Below are 22,729 nucleotides of genomic sequence, written 5' to 3'. Positions count from 1 at the left end.
TTGTCAATATAATGTTCTGAAAATTTGAATCTGTTAATGGTTAGGGAAAGCAGAAATTGAGAGGATTACAAAAAAAAACAAAAACAAAAATCTTTTCGAAATGCACTCTTCCCCTCCCCATAACACTCCATTCTTGCTTTTTTATAACCTATGTAAATTCATTTTCAGGCATAGTTTATTTTCTCTATATGCTAAACTACTGTGATCTAACATTGTCCTCATTCTGTGTTGAAATTTATGTATATGCCATACACTATCTATTCTTTTTTTTTTTTTTTAATTTATACAAGCACTTGGGTATAGTCAGGAGCGCGGGAGGGTGAAAGAATTCGCCAGAGCGGGGAGCAGAACAGGCAGACTGATGAGGGGAGCAGCAGGTACAGCAGGAGAGGTCTGTCCCACCATGTGGGACTCTTGCCGGCTGCTGGGAATCCATCTGGTGCTGCTGAGGCTGTGGGCAGCTTCACAGCCCAGTGCCCAACCACTGTGCCACCATGGAGGCCCCTCTATGCATTCTAAGTTGCTTTTCATAGATTCTTGTTTCAATTGTTATAACAACCCAGTCAGTATAGGTAGTATTACTATGATTTGCTCATAGATGTGGGAAGTGAAGGACATTAGAGTCCAAAGTCATTTAATCACAAAGTGTGATAGATCGCCAGTTCAGATCTAAGCAGAATGACTGCAAAGCCACATGCTTAACTACTACACAGTAGCACAAGACTGTGCTACACAGTCTTCCTCCATGGTAACATTCTAGTGCCCTGTGTAGTAGCAGAATACAGCACAACATATTGGTCATACTCTTTGACTTTTTAATGTCTTTTTTAAAAAAATTGTAATCTTAAAATGATAATTTAAATTTTCTTATCACTACTCTAAAAGAGTATCTTTTTTAATGAAATATAATAGGAACTGTAAATTTTTATTTAGTTTCTTTTAAGTCTTATAAAACGGCATGAGTTTTGAAGATTTTGTGTATTTTTCTGATTAAAGAAATGATACATATTCATTGCAGAAAATTTGGAAATTAAAATTAAATTAAAATTCTACCCATATTCTAGCCTTTCAGTGTGCTTATGACATTTCTCATATGGTTGAGATTATTCTATATAAACAATTGTATATTTTACTGCCTTATGTCATAACAAGTATCAAAATCTATAAATACAGTTTTTAATTCCTGAAAAAATCCTAAATTAATATTGGTCACAAACTTTTTGCTATGATGATTACTGCAGAAATAAACATATTTACTTGTGAAATTTCTCTCATTTTAAATTATTTTCATATTTCACATTCATAATTTCTAGAATGCCTAAAATTAAGTATAATAACTTTGCCATGGTTATTTTGTATACAATTTATAATTGCTTTCAAGATAATGATCTCTGTTGTTAAGTAATGCCATTCCATGATAGTTCTTCTAAGTGTATTTTTATCAACTATTTCTTAGATATACTCATTGTAATTTTTGATGAGTTATTTTCTTGTTTGCTCCCAAAATGACTTAAGAGAGTATATATATATATATATATATATATATATATACTTGAATATAGTTAGTTATCTTCTAATGCTTTCTAGTTTATAAAAGAGGAAGTTTAAAGTGCTAGAAATTACAGCTGTTTATTAGAGTTATAATCAGTATCCCTGATTGTAATCACTGTGTGTTGTCTTTTTAGGATTGTTGATATATAGCATTGGAAGGCAAATAAGCTTCCAAATGTAGCTAGTCATTTACTGACAGTGTATGATTATATTATGTCTGAAATTCACTTACTAGTTTGCCTAAGTCAAATAGGTAACATAGGTTAGATTAGGCTTGAAAAAGATATATTTCAGGTTAAAACCAAAGTTTAGAATTGTGAAAGTTACAAAAACTAATATTTTCCTAATAAAGTTTGTAGAAGTAATCTGTCATTAACAAAGTTAAGATATCACCCTAGTGATCTTAGCAGTCTGTTAGTGCCTTTAGAAACCCCTGTGTCTCTCCTGGTACCTAAAAATAGGTACAGTGGTCTGAGTTATGTTCTCATTCTTTTTCCTACCCTCATTTCCTAAAAAGTAGAAAGAATATGTACAGATTTGTTTTGATATAACTACATATAACTGCTTCCTTTGTTTACATGCTTTGTAAATATCTCAACTTTGTATCTTCAGCTTCATCCCCACTTCTTGCTTATATCATCCATCTCTCGCCCACATTTTTTTCCCCCTCTGGCTTGACTTTATTTTTTTTCCTTTTTTTTTTTAAATTTTTTACATCATTGTTCATTTTTAGACAATATTTGCTTCCTCCCACCCCCTCAGGTGTAGTCCCCATAGAATCTCCTTCCCCAAGGCACCCGTGCACCATCACCACAGTCCCCTGTGCTCCTTCCTCCCTCCCTCTGATCCCTCTCCCTCCTCCTCTACTACAGTATGTTTCTGATATATAATTGTCCGTTTTTGCATTGTTGTGTTTTGTACTGTTACTATTTTTTCACACTGACGTCTTGTTGGGTTCCCCTATATTCCTGCTGTAATTGGGTTTCTCTATATTCCCCTGTATTCCTGCTGTAATATCAATTCCATCTGATATTTTCTTTTTCCTTCTGGCTTATTTCACTGAGCATAATGCCTTCTAGTTCCATCCACGTTGCGGCGAATGGCATGAGTTTATCTTTTTTGTGCACGTTGATGGTATAGTGGTGATCATAGCTGCCTTCCACTCCCACATTATTGCCAGGAGCCCTATGTCTTCTGCCTTCTGTCCATTTACCTCTGAAGTTACAACTCCAACCACCACTTAAGGTCTAAATCTTTTTCTAGTTATTGTTCTTCAAAACATGATTCAATTTTTCAGTCAATAACTGAATCCTTCCCTGACATTAATCAGGCTAAACTTGCTCTATGTTGTTTCTTAAATTTCCTTGCCCCCCCCCTTTTTTAATGTTTATGCATTTGGGCATGCAAATCCATTTGCCTTAAAGTAGCCAAGTGTTCAAGGGTCTTTTTCCCTTTTTTTTTCCTACTTAACTCCTGCTTGTTCCTTCAGAGTTAAATTATGTATCAAATATCTTTGAGAATCCTTTTATAAGCCCCCAATTGATTTACATGTCTTTTATGTGTACATTATCTACTTATAAATAAATATTGTATTAGTTTGCTCAATCTCTTATAGCAAAAATAACAAAATACCACAAACAGGGTGGCATAAAAAACAAAAATTAATTTTCTCACATTTCTGAGGCTGGAAGTCCAAATTCAAGGTATCCTCAGAGTTGGTGTCTGGTGAGACGTTTCTCCCTGACTTGTTGACTGCCCCTCTCACTGTGTTCTCTCATGGCCTGTCTTCTGTGTGCTCTAGGAGAGATCTGTGGTCTCTCCCTTCTTATAAGGATGCCAGTACTGTTGGATTAAGACTCCACTTAACTTTTCATATAACCTTCATTACTCTATAGGCCCTATCTGTAAATGTTGTCAACAAATGAATCTAGAGTTAGGAGGTACAATTTTTTTTTAAATATTTATGCATACAAGAACTGGGGTACAAGCCAGAGGAGTGGGGGTGGTGAGAGGATTCACCAGAGACAGAGTGGGGAGCAAAACAGGCAGATTGACTGAAATACACTGCTGAGGGGAGCAGCGGGCAAGTCAAGAGAGGTCTGGCTGCACCATGTGGGTAGCTCCCTGGTCCAGGATCGAACTCATGCTGCAGTGGCTGCGGATGGCTTCATAGGTTGTGTCTTAACCACTTATGCCACCAGGGAGCCCCTGTATTGTTTCTTTATATAGCTCCCTTTTCTGCTAAACTGATGCAGAGCAGAGAGCAGAGACTGTATCTTATTTGTCGTCTTACTCCCAATGCCTAATATCTACGACTAGTCTTTTTAAGATTTATAAACCTAAAAATTGACCTTCAGAGATTATGTATTCCTGATGATTGTACCTAGAGTTCCGCATAGCCAGAATACAAAGTCCTGCTTAATACTGCTTGTACTTGATAAAGGACATTTGTCTTTGGTGATCTCTGCAGAAATCTCTAGAAATACTGTCTAACAGAAATTTCCAGCAGTCTGCCTAGTCATTGGACTTCATTAAGTGATCAAAAAGCATAACTTAGCTTTAAACAAGAGAAGTGGAGTATTTTCTCCTAACATTTCTTAACCCTTTAGTTGGGGAATTAAAGGAAGGAGGTGATGATACTAGGACCATAGATACCAGATAACCACAGGAACTGAGGTTATGGAAAGGACATGGCCAATTTGAGAGATACAGCCAGTAAGAATAAGGAAGAAGAGATGAATGAGTGGTTTCCCACCCGTTTTCTAATACATTTTTGGGGGGAGAAGTGGGCAGAATAGAACAGCTTTGTGATAACATAGAAAATACAGGGCTCTCAGCCCTAGTATTCAGAGAACTTTGGTCATAGGACTGAATTTTATAGATAAAATAATCAGCAAAAGATTGTATAAGGTCTTAAGTGCTTTAAGATGTTCTTTGTTCTTGAAACTCTGAACTTTTTAAGTGCATTTGCTTCCTGTGCCTTTTTAAAAAAATAATAATAGCAAATTGAATAACTAGTAAAATAGCTAACAATGATAATGATAATAATAGCTAATAAAAACTACTACTTCTCAGTGTTAACTATAAATTTACTATGTATAAGGAACCTTTCAAAGCATTTTACATATATTACTTCACTTGAAACCTATAGTACCCTATGTATTGTTTTATTATACAGATGTATAAACTAAAACTCAAAACAGGGAACTTGAGAAAGGTCACATTAGAATTCATATGAAAAAAGCAAAATCCTTACTATTCAAAATTCCAGACTGTCATAAAGCAACTCAAGAATTTGAGTTAAATTCCAGAGGAAATTCATAAAGGTGATTGGCAGTTTTAAAAATCTATCTGCCTTTTTTTTTTTTTTTTTAAGATTTATTTATTTATACAAGCACTGGGTACAGTCAGAAGTGTGGGAGGGTGAGAGAATTCACCAGATCCAGAGTGGGGAGCAGAGTAGGCAGAAGGACCGAAGCACACTGCTGAGGGGAGCAGCGGGAGGCAGGAGAGGTCTGCGCGCCATGTGGGACCCTCCTCCGGTGGCCAGGGAGCAGCTGGGGATTGAACCGGCGCTGCAGAGGCTGCAGGCAGCTTCGCAACCCAGCGCTCAACCGCTGCGCCACTGGGGAGGCCCTGCTTTTTCTTTTTTAAAGTTTATTATTCAAAATAGAAAACTGAGATTTCTTTTTATGGTACGTCTTAAACATACTAGGAGATTAAGTGGTGTTTCAAGCTTAAATCTTGGTGTATTAGACTAGACTTCTTTCCCTTATAAGTGGCAGAAATCAAATGCAAACCAAGTTATGTAAAAATTGTTTTTACTGCTTATGACAAAAGTTTTCAAAAAATACTGGGGAGCTCGATAGACTGGTACGATAACTAGGTGACCATTTGTCCAGTTTGCCTGGGACTGTCCAACAGTTCAGTTTCACCAGTGTTAACCTGATGCTGTTATTAATAGTCTCCTTTTGTTCTCAAGAGTCCTGGTTTAGATGACAAAATACATGACCACCCTAAATACCTATAGGCACATCTCTTTGGTTAAATAATTTTCAACATTTTGGTCTATTAATGTGTTTTGTTCAAGTGTATTTATATATTATGTATATAATATATATGTATTTTTATATATACTTTATATATTATATATGATGGTTCGTTATCCCTGAATATATCAGTACGCATCTCTTCAAAATATATATTTTGTGTAACCACATTATAATTATCACACCTAGCGAAATGAACAAAAATCTAATATTCATATTCTCCAATATTTCCAAAATCATTAAGTACTCCTACACTCTGGCTTCAAGCTTTGCTGGATTGTGAAGCTCAGATAATATCTTCACTTTTTATGCTTTCCTTATCCTCACGCAGGCTCTTTCTGAGTGGTAGCTAAAGTGGCCCATGGCAATTTCATATTTTCATAGTACTTAGTGTTTGTGACCTAGGAGTAAAGCCTTCATCAAGAACCTTTGTTAATCTCTGGAAAAGATTCTGATTAGCCCTCTTTAGGTTAATGCTTATCTTTTATTAATTCCTGTGCTTATAGTTAAGACTATGTCTAGCCTAGATCACATGTTCATCCCTGAGGTGAGAGAAGTAAGATCATTTGAGACAGATAAATGTGGCAAACTCTCAAAAGGAGAGTTTATCTAGAAAATCTAAGGGATACTGAGCAGACAAAAATAAAATTTCTTATAACTAAATACACTGGTGGGTGCTTAGTGGTTTCCACTAAACAAATTTGTTATTAATTTGAAGTGGATAAACCTCTATTTTAAAGAAACTCTTTATAGTCTTATTACACACATAGACTTCCTTGTTTGTAAAACAAAAAAATAAGGATACTTGAGGCCAGTATGTTTTTTTTTTTTTGGTCAGTGATCTTACTAGAAATGCAATAGATTCATATGCATCTAATTTTCATAGCGGTGTTATAAAGTCTGTGCTTTAGGAACTGTTGGGTGTTATCTTGTTTTAAAAGTGTATTAAACTCAGTAGTATGGTTAGCCACAATAAACAATAAAATAGATGGAAAGAACTTGTCTGGAGTAACATTTTAAACTTAATTTAGAAAAATAATAACGTTAGAACAATTTTTAAAGTTATGAAGACACAAATATCAGATCTATAATTAAATGTATTTTCTTTCCATTTTTGTAGTTGCCGCAATAGTATTATTCTGTTCCGCTTCTAGCCCACATAGCATACCTCTGACTGAAGTGATCGGGCCAATATGGCTGATGCTGCTCTTGGGAACTGTGCACTGCCAGATTGTTTCAACAAGAACACCCAAACCTCCTCTAAGCACAGGGGGTAAAAGAAGAAGGTACTGTCTGTTTGAAAGTGATCTTGTAGATTTCTGTATTTTGAACCAAGATTGTTAATTACTTGAGTAAAATATCATAAAGTTGCTCTTTCAAATAAAGCTAAAAATGGCTTCAGAATTAGCTATTAAATGATTTAGTTTCTAAATTTGCTTCAAGGCCATTTTGAGATTATATGCCTATTGTAAAGCTTATTTCTAGACACCTAATACCAGTTGTGAATTTTTGTTAGCTGGAGTTACTGATAATTTCCACTATTTTCAAAATAGTGGAAATATTTTATTTGTTAAAGGCTTTGGCAAAAATAAGAGCTAAGAAAAAGTGTCAGCTAAATTCACCTATTAAATACTGTTTTTGAAGCTGTTTAATATTGCCTCTTGATTAAGTAAACATAGGAAATCTCACTGGCCATTCAGCCCACAGACTGTTTGAAGGGTCTTTTGGAGCAGTTCCTCTTTTGAATATCATTGCTAAGATATCTTTGAAGTCTTGAGGTTTAAGAACTTTTCATTTTGAAAGGAACCTACATTACATAATTTGTTTATTGGTTAGAATGTTTTTCTCTCTGACCTAAATTTTCTTATTTCTTCATCTGCAGGTAAGTGGCATTCAGATAGGGAAGAAATGCTTTTGTAAATATCTGCCCAGTGTGATCCTTACAAACTAATGTCCATTGACGTGACAGTATAAGCAAGGAACAATACCTTAACATTTATAGAAATTGGTCTTGGGTGTGTACCTTAATATTTGGATTAATTTGAATTCAGTAAATATGAATTTTATCATGAATTAAAGTTTCTATGTTTATATTTCCTGAAATTTTTAACATACTACTGAGAAATTGTTTGTAAAAATTTTAAAGCTACTTTCTTTTCTTAATCTTTTCTGATGAAGGAAATTAAGAAAAGCAGCCCATTTGGAAGTACATAGAGAAGGAGATGGTTCTAGTACCACAGATAACACACAGGAGGGAGCAGTTCAGAGCCATGGTACAAGCACTTCTTACAGTGTTGGCGCCGTCTTCAGAGACCTCTGGCATGCTGCTTTCTTTTTATCAGGGTTTGTATTTATTCAAGATTTTATATGGCATAGAGATGCACTATTTACTGGCACTTCAGTCTCAGGTAATGAATATTAATGACTTTAAATATGACAAACCTGACAGGTTTTGTTTTGGTCTTATGCTATGGATAATTGAAAGATAGAGACCATAAAGATTACTTTGAAATATGTGTAAGTATGTATCTGTCACAATGAGTATATACCATCAAACTATATTTATAGTTAGAATTTTTTTTTTTTTTTAAAGATTTATTTATTTATTTATACAAGCACTGGGTACAGTCAGAAGCGCAGGGGGGTGAGAGAATTCACCAGAGCAAGAGAGGGGAACAGAACAGGCAGACCGACGAAATACACTGCTGAGGGGAGCAGCGGGAGGCAGGAGAGGTCTGCGCGCCATGTGGGACCTTCGCCTGGTGGCCGGGGATAGAACCAGCGCTGCGGAGGCTGCGGGCAGCTTCGCAGCCCAGCGCTCAACCGCTGCGCCACTGGGGAAGCCCTATAGTTAGAATTTTTTAATTTTGTTTTTTTTCTTTTTTAGCTTGTATTTACATTTATTTATTGATTAATAATAGGGTTAAACACTTGTGATTTCTCAAGTGCTAATTTACTTCTGCCTATTTTTGTCTGTACTATAGGTTAAATTGTAAGTTGTATGGCTTCTTTTTTTTTTTAAATATTTATTTATGCATACAAGAACTGGGGTACAGGCCAGAAGTGTGGAGGCCGTGAGAGGATTCACCAGAGACAGAGTGGGGAACAGAACAGGCAGATTGATTGAAATATACTGCTGAGGGAGCAGCGGGCGAGTCAGGAGAGGTCTGCTGGGCCATGTGGTTAGCTCCCTGGCCGGGCATCAAACTCATGCTGCAGTGGCTGCAGATAGATTCTTAGGTTGTGTCTTTACCCCTTGCACCACCAGGGATGCCCTGTATGACTTCCTTAATCTCTGCTTCAGTTATCTAAAGTTATCTGAAATAAAGCAAATAGGCATTATTATAGACCAAAATGTAGATGTAGTTTTGCTTTGTACATTGGGTTTTTTTGTATATCGTTTGTATCATCCATGAAGATTTTCAACATAGAGAAATATAATTTTAGGAAACTTTAAAAAGAAATTAAACCTAACTCAATCTTGTATAATTATTATGAGTAGTTAATTCAAAACACTTAAGGGTTTTGGGGTTGTTGCTACTTTATATATACACACGAAAGTAGTGTAAATTTACACTAAATTTGTAAAAGGCTATGATTAAAATACTGAGTATGCTGATAAAACTCAGACTTAAATTAGTAAGTCAACAAAAGGAGATACTGCAAAATAACTATTTTTAGTCACTTCTGTTAATTCTCCTACTAGTATCATTATTTCATTGATTTGTGATTGTGCTCTTCAGGCAAAGTCTATCATGCAATATACAATTAAGCAATTATATATCTGAGAATATTTTCATTGGTTATAATTTAGAGGAGCAATTTTCCCAAATGTTAATAATTTTTAGTAACATGACATTGATTAAGTTGATTCCTTCACTACTTCAACCACCTATTCTTCCTCTGCAGAAGATAAATGTTTTGTGCTGTTCTGTTTTTCACTTGGTTTGCATTCTGTCTTGTATCTCTCTCTTTGTTATTCTTTTGTTTTTCTTTTAATAACTCTCCTTCCTAATAGTAGAATAGGATGGTTTTATCACTGCAAAGTCAGTTTTCTAAACATTTGTATATTTCTAAACATTTCTAACATTTGTATAAACAGCAGAGTGGATAATGTGCTTTGAGAGGGGTAATCATTTAATTGTTTTGAGTGTTCGAAATTTATGACGTATTCATAAATTAGCAGGTTGATGTCTTTGGAATTCTGTATTTCTAGTCAAATGAAATTTGTATTTCAGTTTTCTTCCTTTTGAGTGTAATAGGACTTTAACTACCAATTATAATACAGTGGCTAAATCCCTGTGGATTTATTGCCTTTAATCATGATACTGTACCTTTAAATGTTTTGAAAGATATCCTATTTTCAGCTTTCTCATTTTGGGACTGTTTGCCAGCATATGAATATGACTGTCTTGACTATTAGGTACAAGGAGATCTTAAGAAAAATGGTAATTTTAGAACTTCTAAATTGAGATCTGAAATCTTGATGATGTCTAGTTCTTTCAGGCTTTGATAAGTCATAAAGGTTTTGAACTGAAAATTATATTCTGGTGGTGATAAATTTAAAAGCTCAAATTTTCCACTAAGGTATCTGAATTAACATAACTGATGGGAAAATAAGTGCATAATCACACGAGTAAGCTTTGCCTATAGTGTCTTGGTGGTTACTGGATATTAGGATGAAAATTGCTGTTTTTATATACTGTATAAGTTGGAAAGGCCCTATTTATGATCTCTAAGTGTATTTCATTCTCCAGATAAAACTATTCTTTTAAAAACAGTATTTCTTATTTTAAAAGTTAGAAATTATTATAAAGGAATGCTATGAACTTGAGAAAATAAAGCAAAAAAAAACTATGAAGAAGTATATATCAGCCATATTTACTAAGTACTTAGTACCTTAATTTCTGTGAATTATTGTCTTAAATTAGCATAATTATAGTTCCTTCTCAATATTGAGTAGGCAAATTAGGTATCTTTTCAGTATAATGTTTATTTCAGAATTTGAGTTTTCTTTCATGTCCCTTAGGATTCATTTGACAATCAGAATATCACTGAAAAACAGTCATTAGGATTAATTTACTTTTCTGAGAAAAGTAACATATAAATTTGTCTTGGTGAATTAGTGATTGGAATCAGAATAAAATTTAATCACATGTTAACTAATATGCCTATCTGAACTACCTTAAAATTTTCTATTTAGCCCTTGCATTTATTGTTTTTAAGGTGAAAATTAAATATTTAATAAATTGAGTTTCTTCAAATAGTGAAGTATACTGTATAATATAAATTCAAGTGGTATGCAGTCCTACCAGATTTTTGGTACAAGGACTGAAATTTGGTTTTTAGTGACTGAATTTAAATGATTTCATCATTTAAGCTATAAACTTCATCAAACTCTTGTGTTTTCCACAGGCAGGGGTGAAGATAATTTTAATGCTAGTATATCCCCAATTAAAAAATATATTTTAAAGCTACAGCTGTATAACTCATTAAACTTGCTAGAGTTACTGTATTATAGAATTATACTGGTCTTAGAAAAATTATAGATACCATAAATAAACCTAATTTATTCCACACCTCTCAAACTTCTGCAATGTAGAGGACACCAAGAGAAACATAGGAGCCTAAAAGTTTTTGAAGGTCTTGGTAGTAAGTAATCAAGATGTATGTATAGCTCCAGTTAGCAATGATTGAAATAAGTAGATTCTTTTGTGATTTTGTTAATCTGAGATTTCAGGCATTCTGTATCTCTGTCTTCCCTCACCCTCAGTTTTCTAATTTTATAGAAATGAGAGCAGGACTAGAAATTTACATTATTTTCTAGAAGAATTATCTGCTACTGTTAACTTTCACCCTAGCAACTCTCTGTAATGTCCTTAAATAATGAAAGGATGATCCTCAGTTGGATCTATTTATATACCTCTGAATATTTTTGAGTACACCAGCAAAACATCCATCCTTTTTCCCCCATGGCACTGCTGAGTACCATGTGTATTTTTGATTTTTTGATAGGTTTTTTAATATCGAATCATGCTAGTTTCATGTTTGAAATAGATATGGGATGTTATAAGCCAGTGAGTTCTTTAATAGTTGTAACTTTTTAAGCCTTTAATGTGAAAAATATATCCAGTTTTATAATTTATTCATGGTATAGACTGTATATTTATTTGCTTTTTCCCAGAAAACACCAAAATCATCATTTATCTGACGAAGAAATACTACATAATGTCTATAGGCTATTTCCTCCCAAGAATAGCTTTGACATTGGGCCTTCCTTGAATGTCAAGTATAATATACTTTAAAGAAAATTCTATACAAGTCATAACATAAAAAGATTAAAGTGGTGGGCCTCCCTGGTGGCCCAGTGATTGAGCTCTGGGTTGCGAAGCTGCCCACAGCCTCTGCAGAGCCGGTTCAATCCCCGGCAGCCAGGCAAGGGTCCCACATGGCGTGCAGACCTCTCCTGCCACCTGCTGCTCCCCTCAGCAGTGTACTTCGTTAGTCTGCCTGCTCTGCTCTCCGCTCTGGCTCTGGTGAATTCTCTCACCCTCCCGCGCTTCTCACTGTACCCAGTGCTTATATAAATAAATGAATAAATCTTTAAAAAAAAAAAAAAGTGGTAGGCTAGTGATAAAAGTGTAAACCTTGTCCAAAGCAATGAAATTGCACATTATTTCTTAGGAAAAGTTTTTTTGTTCAATATTATGGAATAAATAATCAGTATAGATTTGTATGTCTATTGTTTTCAAGATACTGTTAATCCACTGCCTATATGTTTGTGACTCATGGTGTTTAGTCTGATTTAAGAAAATATTCTTAACCCAGATTTTGTGAAATGAATGTATTATGTACATTGTGTATAAATATCAGATGGTAGGATTTTTATGGGTAATGTTGAAAAGCACCATTTCTTTCTATACTATAATAAGGGCACACCTTGAAGATAGTGCTGGTTCAGTTCTACATCACTTCAGTAAAGCTAATATTATAGTAACATGAGTCATATGAATTTTTTGGTTTTTCCAGTGCATATTTTATAAAAGTTAGGTTTGCACCATACAGTCTATTAACTGTGCAGAAACATTATGTCTAAAAAAAGTACATACCGGGCCTCCCCGGTGGCGCAGCGGTTGAGCGCTGGGTTGCTAACCTGCCCGCAGCCTCTGCGGCGCTGGTTCGATCCCCGGCTGCTCCCCAGCCACCGGAGGAGGGTCCCACATGGCGCACAGACCTCTCCTGCCGCCCGCTGCTCCCCTCAGCAGTGTACTTCGGTCCTTCTGCCTGCTCTGCTCCCCGCTCTGGCTCTGGTGAATTCTCTCACCCTCCCGCGCTTCTGACTGTACCCAGTGCATGTATAAACAAAACAAACAAATAAATAAATAAACATGCCTCTATAAAATTAAAAAAAAAAAAATCCATTTAAAAAAAAAAAAAAGTACATACCTAAATTTAAAAATGTTTCATTGCTAAAAAATACTAACCATCATCTGCGCCTGTTTGAAAAATGACATCAGTAGACTTTCTCGATGGAGGGTTGCCACAAATCTTCAATTTATTTTATTTTTTTTAAAGATTTATTTACTTATGCATACAAGAGCTGGGGTGTAGGTCAGAGGTACACGGGGTGAGAGGATTCACCAAAGACAAGAGTGGGGAGCAGAACAGGTGACTGACTGAAATACACTGCTGAGAGGAGCAGCAGGTAAGACAGGAGAGGTCTGCTGCGCCATGTGGGTTGCTCCCTGGCTGTGGATTGAACTCTTGCTGCAGTGACTCCTCATAGCTTCATAATGCTGAGACTTAATCCCCTAGCGCCACTAGGAAGACTCTTCAATTTATTTTTAAAAACACAGTATTTGCGAAGCATAATAAAGCAAGGTATTCATAATACCAGCTTCTTTTTACCCTACTTTTTACTTTTGGTGAGAAATGATGATTTAGATATTTGTGATTGTTTTAAAATCAAAATCCTCTTAATTATCTTGCTTCACTTCACTTTAGTATTTTAAAATTAACTTAGGGGCCTCCTCGGTGGCGCAGCGGTTGAGCGCTGGGTTGCAAAGCTACCCGCAGCCTCTGCATCGCCAGTTCGAACCCCGACTGCTCCTCAGCCACCGGAGGAGGGTCCCACATGGCGCGCAGACCTCTCCTGCCGCCCGCTGCTCCCCTCAGCAGTGTACTTTGGTCCTTCTGCCTGCTCTGCTCCCCACTCTGGCTCTGGTGAATTCTCTCACCCTCCCGCACTTCTGACTGTACCCAGTGCTTGTATAAATAAAAATAAATAAATCTTTAAAAAAATAAATAAATAAAAAAAAATTAAATTAACTTAGATAGCCGCTACTTCCCTATAAAAAATATATTCTAAGTAGAATTTTACAGCATTTTTCTACATAAATCCCTCACTCCTACCATATTTCCCTAACACTTTTACTCCCTAAAATATGGGTATGGAAAGAATTACTTAAACATCTGAGTTTTGGTTGCCTATGCTCCTTTTGAGAAATCACGATTATATTGATCAGTATGATGAGGTACTTATTTTCAACTGTTAATTGGCAATGTGGTAATCAGTGGTAAAGCTCAAACTCACCTGGAGCAGTCACAAATTTTGACCATCTTTACCTGCATTAATTGGAATTTAGCTCTTCTACCATTTCTTCTTAAGCATTTCATCTATGTCTGAATCCAAAGAAGGCCCTAATTCAGGTACAAATCAGTTTGCACCTTTAAAAATAATTAATTTTATCTTTGAACAGATTTACAGAAAAGTTGGGAGAAAAACCTATATATCTTTCAATTACAGAACCAGTTCAAATTCTGCAAATCTTCTCTATTACTATCCTTGATAATGAAAGAATCTAATCTGGGGTCACATGCAACATCTCATGGTCATGTCTCTTTTGTTTCCTTGATCTGGGACAAACAAGTTTCATGCTTTTCACATTTTTGAAGACCATAGGAAAATCACTTTGCAGAATGTCCCTTGTTTTGGGTTTGTGCTGTTGGTATGTTGGATCTGGCCCTGTTTGATTTCTGAGAAGCAAATATTTGTATCTCTTCCCAATTCTGTGTTCAGTGTTATTAGTTGCTACTTGAAATTGACTGTAGTATGATTATTTACACCATAGTAGTTGGGAACACTACAAACAAGGGCTTTTTTTTTTTTTTTTTTTTGGTTAATGTGAAATTTTTTTTCATGATTAAACCCAAGTTATTCATTTTTGGCTGGAATATAATAGAAATGGTAAGTTCTCCTTGCATTCTATCAGGTGGCAAATAATGAAATTTGTTATAGTGATATTTATGTTAGTCTTGATTAAAGTGGTTTTTCAAATTTTCTATTGTAAAAATGTCTTTCCCTTTATACTCAACAGATGTCTTGTGTGGAGATATGTTAAGACTGAAAATAACCCATTACTTATACCATCTTTACTTTGTACTTTTAGCATCCATTGATGACTTTCATTAGAATTATTATGATGGGTATCAAGAAGTCATTTTTCTAGCTCCGTTCTTTTTACATTTATTAGTATTCTACTCTTTTAAGGAAAAAATTCCCCTTATTTACTCATGTATTTCTGTTTCATTAAATTTGTTACTGTCATTTATTTTGATCATCAGGTTGACCTACATTTGGCCAGTGGAGCCCCTCAGAGCAGTTTGTCTTATGGCATGTCCCTATCATTATTTGAATGCTTCCTTATTTTCTTTTTCTTTTTCTTTTTTTTTATCAGAACAGATAGTTGATGATCTGGAATAAACTCCAGTCTTCATCAACTATAGATAATTTTTTTTTTTTAATAGAGGCATGTTTTATTTATTTATTTATTTGTTTGTTTATACAAGCACTGGGTACAGTCAGAAGCGCGGGAGGGTGAGAGAATTCACCAGAGCGGGGAGCAGAGCAGGCAGAAGGACCGAAGTACACTGCTGAGGGGAGCAGCGGGCGGCAGGAAAGGTCTGTGCGCCATGTGGGACCCTCCTCCGGTGGCTGGGGAGCAGCCGGGGATCCAACCGGCGTCACAGAGGCCGCGGGCAGCTTCGCAACCCAGCGCTCAACCGCTGCGCCACGGGGGAGGCCCCTGCTTCCTTATTTTCTGACATAACACAATAAATATTTCAGGTTCAACTTGTACTTCCTTTGCCTCAACCCTGGGATCAGCCATTTCTTCAAAGAGAATGGTATATAGAAACCAAATCTGAGTGCTAAATGTACTCCTAGCTCTTGGGGTGTTGTTTCTCCTAGGCTTTCTTGGTGGGCAGAGCTAGAAATGTGTGTGTGCGTGCGCATGTGTTTCCCTTTGTATAATTTTTCTATTTCTCTTGAGACATATTAAAAACCTTGAATTTATACTCCATAGCTCCAATGCAAATACAATACCACAAAATTAATTTTATCTTTTCTTTATATTTTTCTTCTCTAGTGTACTGAAAAACCTGATTCCTATTACTCTTAATATACTACTTCTATTAATCCTATGTAGTCCGTCTCCAAACTCTGCTGTGTTGTATCTGGCACCTCGTCCTAAAGTGGTCTTTCAGTGAGCCACTCTTACTGCCTGTTGCTGCGCTGCGCCTGCTATCTCACTCCAATGATCTGCCTTTCCACATTTACCTCTTTCTTAATGTTCAAGGAAGAAATAAAAGGAATCACATGTATTTCTATAACTATCTTCCCCAGATAGAAAAGTTTACTAGTTTTCTCTGTACCTTTTATTTTATACTTGTACCCATTCTCCCCTCTACTATAATCCATTTTCCTCTCACTCCCCTGCCCCCAACCACTTTTTATATGATGTTTGTTCAATGGTTCATGCCCTTATCCTTTCCAAGCTTCCTAGGGCCTGATAGAAAGGAAGGGGGCAGAAGGTTAGGTTTCTAAGTCTTGCAACTCTGGGGAGGTGCGTTTTGAATGGCTGGGAAGCACTAGAGCTATAGAGCATATAGGAAATAAGGTCAGTCTGTCCCCTTAGTATCCTTGAAAGGAGAATGTGAGGAAGGAGAGGGGTCTGCTTATATTAGAAACTTTCAGGCCTCACTGGTGGCAGGAGAGGTTAAGTCTCAGCACTATGAAGCTGTTGGCAGTCACTGCAGTACGAGTTCAATCCCTGGCCAGCGAACTGACCCACATGGCTCAGCAGACCTCTCCTGTCTTGCCCACTGCTCCCCTCAGCAGTGTATTTCACTCAGTCCACCTGTTCTGCTCCCCACTCTGTCTCTGGTCTACACCCCAGCTCTTGTATGCATAAATAAATAAAATAAATCTTAAAAAAAAAAAGAAACTCTCTGGACTTTGAATATGATAAGAAGAAATCCTAAAAAGCAATTTTCTGGAGTGGGCAGTTGGAGGTGCTGTAGGAGACTATAATTAACCTCATAGTCAGAAGTCTGTATTGTGCTAGTTTTGACTGGCTATGAGCACTTACAGCACTTTATTTCTGTTTCCTTGTTTCCAAACTGAGCATTTAGAGTAGGTGAGTTTAAAGGTCCTGTGCAGTTCTAAAAGACTCCATAGAACTCAGTGATTATAGAATTAAAAATAACATTTTTGTGCATTAAAAAAATTTTTACCTACACAAATGCAGTATACAAGTTTCTTGTGGAACTTTCATTATATTTTTACTGACCATTTGTTTTTGATAATCATTCACCTACCGTAGTCTTTGATTAGGGTTCCTCAAGCATGTATTATGCAAAACTGTCTTGTTTATTACTTGACTATTATATTTTATTCATTGAGAATAACTTCTTTCTTATGAATCACCTCAGTTGTTGTCCAGGTATTTATTAATTGCATGATTACTAGTGCTTTTCTAGAGTATTTTTTTAAGATTTATTTATTTATGCATATTAGAGCTGGGGTACAGGCCAGAGGTGTGAGGGGTGAGAGGATTCACCAGAGACTGAGTGGGTAACAACAGGCAGATTGACCGAAGTACACTGCTGAGGGGAGCAGCAGGCGAGTCAGGAGAGGTCTGCTGCGCCATGTGGGTTGTTCCCTGGCTAGCTGGAGGATTGAACTCGTGCTGCAGAGGCTGTGGGCAGCTTCTTAGGTTGCATCCTAACCCCTTGCGCAACCAGGGAGGCCCTATTTTATTTTTTAAATTTATTTTTAAAGATTTATTTTTATGTATACAAGAACTGTGGTGTAGTCCAGAGGTGCGGGCGGTGAGAGGAATCACCAAAGAGGAATCACTGGGGAGCAGAATAGGAGGATCTAATGAAATACACTGCTGAGGGCAGCAGCGGGTGAGACAGGAGAGGTCTGCTGTGCCATATGGCTCTCTCCCTGGCCAGGGATGGAACTCATGTTACTGTGGCTGGTGATAGCTTGATAGTGCTGTCTTTAACCCCTGTGCCACCAGGGAGGCACTCTAGAGTATTTTAATAGGTAAAAGCAGTTCTTTGTTTTTTGTTTGTGCCCTTCATTTCTACTTCTATTATTTAGAACATTGATTAAGTTTTCCCCTTTTGCATATATTTTTACTTTGCAAAAGATTCTATGACTCTTAATAGATATTAAAGTGAATTTGTCAGAGGTCTTCATGTACATATGCTAATGGTAAAGTATTTGGGTAGGGGCCTCCCTGGTGGCTCCGAGGTTAAAGACACAGTACTATCAACCTATCCCCAGCCACTGCAGCACGTGTTCCGTCCCAGGCCAGCCAGGGAGCTACCCTACCCACATGGCACAGGAGACCTTTCCTGCCTTGCCCCCTGCTCCCCTCAGCAGTGTATTTCAGTAGATCTGCCTGTTCTGCTCCCCACTCTGTCACTGGTGAATCCTCTCAGCACCCCATATCTCTGGCCTACACCCCAGTTCTTGTGTGCATAAATAAATAATTTTTTTAAAAAAAAAGTATTTGGGTAAACTAGAGTATTAACGTTAAACCACTAATTACAATTACCTGATAATTACAGAGATGTTTTTAAATAAAAATTTGAAAATACATCAGTAACCCTAACAAAACAAACCAAATTTTTTATGCTAGATTTTGTTCAAAGACCAGGTGATTTTGACTAGGAATAATTTGATAGGATAGGGTATGTCTCTTAGCATTGCTATTCGTAATATCTCAAGGCCTATAAACTGTAACACTGATTTGTGTATTTATTTTATATGCTAGATACTATGTAACTCATTTGTTATGAAAATAAAGGTGACCTTAAATTCTGAGAAGTAACTACCAGACTTAACTATTAAAAGTGTAATTTCTATTGTAACCCATCCAAAATAAGGAAAACCCATATAACAAGTTTCCACATACTTTTCTTTTTAGAGCAAAGAAAGCAAAGAATTCAATTGATAAGTCAACTGAAACTGACAATGGTTATGTATCCCTTGATGGGAAAAAAACTGTTAAAAGCAGTGTGGATGGAGTACAAAGCCATGAGCCTTCATGTGAAACTGTTCGACCAGAAGAATCAACATGGAACATAGGGACACTGAGAAACATTTCCAGCAAAGTAAGTGTGATTTTAAAAATAGTTTGCTTGTATGATTTTACTACATTAGCTAGCGGGAAGTGATTTAGATATAGTAGTTGCCCTTGAATTATTTCTCCATAATTTTGTGAACCTTTACAAATTTCACTTACGAAGCTGAAAGTCAAATAAAATAATTAAATTTAATTGCCAGTATAACTGGGCACCTTATGAACTGATTGAATGTTCTGATTTTTCTAAAATGTTAAAGCACTTTATAAAACTTACAATTGATGTTTATTAAACCTTTCCATTTCTTTCCCCATTTCCACATTTATATAAGAATTTAAGTGGAACATCTAAATTATTCTACAAACTGAACTAGGAAATTGGTTTTCTAGTCATGTTCTCTAAGAAAATACTACTTTATTTTTCTTACCTTCATTGCCTTTGATGTCAGCACATTTGTTTTTAATCTGAAAATAATTCTTACTATGTCATATTTGTTAAGGATAACAATAGTTTGCTTTCTTTTCCAAAATAATAAGAAACCCTTGGTTTAATATTACAAAGCCTAAAGTGTTATCTTCTATCTCTTTGTTTTGCTGAAAGTTGTTACAGCAAAAAAAAAAAAGGTCAAATTAGACATTACAAATCTCTGTTACATCCAGGAATGTAACCATGAACATTTATGTTGAGGAAAAGAAAGAAAGAAAAGTATTCTTTAATTTTAAGTGAATTTTAAATGTTCATGGTTACTGTTACTGCCTAACAGTACATGGATTTTACAGTTCCGGTATGTATATCTATTTAACAGCACAGAGCTGCAATAAATTATAGTCCCTTACTCTGATTTAAGGTTTTTCCAGCATTTAGCTCTCTTATAATGTGAGTCTCTTATCACTGTTTTTCACTCAGCAAGTAAGTTTTCTGTCATCAGCTTTCAAACACATTTTCAGGTATGTATTACCTACTAAAGTTACGTGAGTGGAACATTAAAGTATCAGTAACACTGTGCCCTGGAATCTCTCAGTTTCATAATTCGGAAATCAGGATATCTCATTCAAGTTGGTATATACATAATGTGTATCTGCTGTGTGCACACATTCAACTACCATTCACCTCCTCTTGCTTCACAAATCACCATTAAACCAGTTACAATTGGTGGTATTTTTGGTTTGTAAAATTTGTATAATTAGTTATCTCAGGTCTCTCAACTGTTCTATTCTGCTTTTATTGTATTTTTTTTTAATTTTATAAGATATTTCAAATACTTTTGTGAAAAGAAAAGGTATAGGACAATATTTGACCAATGGCTGTTGAATTACTTTCAAAATTAAAATAACAGTATGACCACTGATTTAAGATTTGTTTTTTAGAAAATAGGTACCTCAGTTACTTTGAGGTGTTTGATTTGAGGTGTTTGAATGTGTGTATGTGTACCTATGCGTAAGTGTAATTTAAAACCTTGTAGGCTAAAAACTGCAAGGTTAGTTAGAAATTACCAGTAATCCTCTTGTGTACTCCCAATGTAGGATACCCAAAGGACAATAACAAATGTCTCTGATGAAGTCTCCAGTGAAGAAGGTCCTGAAACAGGATACCCGTTACGCCGTCATGTGGACAGGACTTCTGAGAGCATTCTTCGGAATAGAAAGTCACATCATTATAAGAAACATTATCCTAGTGAGGTATACACTTTGACTTTACATATATGTATAGATATATCTATTTTATATCTTTCTCAGTAATTGAGTAGTATTGTTATTGAAATAACCAATATTTCCCACCAGTATCAGTATCTTTTACATGATCTGGATTAAAGAGTAGCAGTTTCAGATTTTTGTTTATGTGCTTGATAAATAGCCAAACATTCATACTCATTTTATATATTATCTCTGAAGACTCATACATACATTCACTTTTTGTTTACTTTTTTTTTTTTTTTACTTTTAAAGAAGACCATCCTGGAGAGAAATCTGTGAACTCTATTAATCTTTTCCACAATTTGAAAGATTTTATAATTTTTTGATTTTAGGGAAGTTGTTATTCTAAATAACTTACTTCATGTTGCTGTCACCAGCTGTTAAGATGCCCGTACTATATAACTCACTTTTGATTATATTTTTTACTTTATTTTTGTTTTTCTCTAAGCCCGTTGGTAACTATTACATTTCTTGAAACTGTTTAAGTGGAAAAGGAATTTCATTCATTTGTTTTTTCACTTTTCATTCTAAGGACAGAACATTTTATCATCTCATATCAGACAAATGAATTTCTTCTTATGTCAGTTATTGATAAACACTATCGTATGCTTTTTGTTGAATCATGTTAGAATGTTTTTTATTGATGATTTAGGGTTAAACTTTTGAAAATCAAGTTTTCTGTGCTGGCATTAGCTTAGAAGAGTTGCTTGTTCTTTGTACACCCCTCCCTATGGTTGTATTTCTGGTTAATCTTTGCATTGTGTCTCTGCTGCTTCTCAGTGACTGCCTTTAGGTACACACTAATGCTAGTGTGTCTAATTGCCTTTTTACCCATATCATCTGATGTACCATGCCCTGTTCTTAAACTAGTCATCCTTGTAAAATTCAGTCTTCATGGTATATACTATTAAAAGTTAGTTTGGTCATGGAATGGGATTCAGGACCTCTTACAAAAAGAAATCTTAATTTCCCTATAGAATAAATTATTTGGCTTTAGAAGTATACTTTTCTTACCTTGTGATCTCTTTTTTTGGTGTGTAGGTAGATTTTTGAACTATTGAGATTCTTAAAAGGCAGACAATTATTCTAATCTTAACTATTAATTATGAAATAATTATGTTGCTTAAAATTTTAGATTTCAAGCTAAGTACTACTCATAATTAGCTAATTAATAGGCTTTGGTGGTTTTAAATATTTTTTAGTGATGTGAAAGATTACATAAAAATAAAATCTGGTCTTCAAATTCTTCCTCTATAAAGTGAGGAACTTTGGGCCATAAGATATTTGGGATTTCAAATATTTCAGTTCCAAAAGTTTTTGGCTCTCAAGTCAAATCAAATTCAAAGGGTATTTTTAAAAAAGGCAAAATAAAACCTCTGAATAGGTAAAACTGATACATTATTTGTAATGTTTTTATCTTGATACTATATATTGCTATACTCACTTCAAATTACTGCTAACAATTATTCTTTAAAAAGTTTCATTTGGGGCCTCCCCAGTGGCGCAGCAGTTGAGCGCTGGGTTGCGAAGCTGCCTGAAGCCTCCGCGGCACCAGTTCGATCCCCGGCTGCTCCCTGGCCACCGGAGGAGGGTCCCACATGGCGCGCAGACCTCTCCTGCCGCCCGCTGCTCCCCTCAGCAGTGTGCTTCGGTCCTTCTGCCTGTTCTGCTCCCCGCTGTGGTTCTGGTGAATTCTCTCACCCTCCTGTGCTTCTGACTGTATCCAGTGCTTGTAAAAATAAATAACATAAATCTTAAAAAAAAAAAAAAAAAAAGTTTCATTTGATGAAGCTAATATGGGACTGGTGGGCCTTACTGTAAGATTAGAGGTAAGGCACACCCTGCCATTTGTTTATAAACCTTGCAAATGTTTAGATGTACTTTTTGGGAACATCTAGTTTTTCAGCAAGAATCATCCAATCTTCTGGTAGCATGGGAATGGTAGATACATTATGACAAGCTGCCAAGGTGATAGCACCATGGGATTTGGGGATG

The 22,729-nt window shown here is 35.8% G+C and overlaps 1 protein-coding gene across 8 annotated transcripts in view; it reads left to right on the top strand.

Moving 5' to 3' along the window:
* Positions 1-22,729, top strand: part of PHTF2 (putative homeodomain transcription factor 2) — a 102,381-nt gene that overhangs the window by 56,195 nt on the left and 23,457 nt on the right. For all 8 annotated transcript variants that reach the window (XM_037510952.1, XM_037510996.2, XM_054692501.1 and 5 more), the window contains 4 exons: positions 6,721-6,886; positions 7,779-7,943; positions 18,884-19,070; positions 20,564-20,719. In XM_037510952.1, the coding sequence (XP_037366849.1) occupies positions 6,721-6,886; positions 7,779-7,943; positions 18,884-19,070; positions 20,564-20,719 (674 nt within the window). The remainder of the gene's footprint in view (positions 1-6,720; positions 6,887-7,778; positions 7,944-18,883; positions 19,071-20,563; positions 20,720-22,729) is intronic.

This window comes from Talpa occidentalis, unplaced genomic scaffold, assembly GCF_014898055.3.
Source record: "Talpa occidentalis isolate TD23 unplaced genomic scaffold, MPIMG_talOcc4v2.1, whole genome shotgun sequence".
Taxonomy (NCBI): Eukaryota; Metazoa; Chordata; class Mammalia; order Eulipotyphla; family Talpidae; genus Talpa; species Talpa occidentalis.
This window is presented reverse-complemented; position numbering and strand designations above follow the sequence as displayed.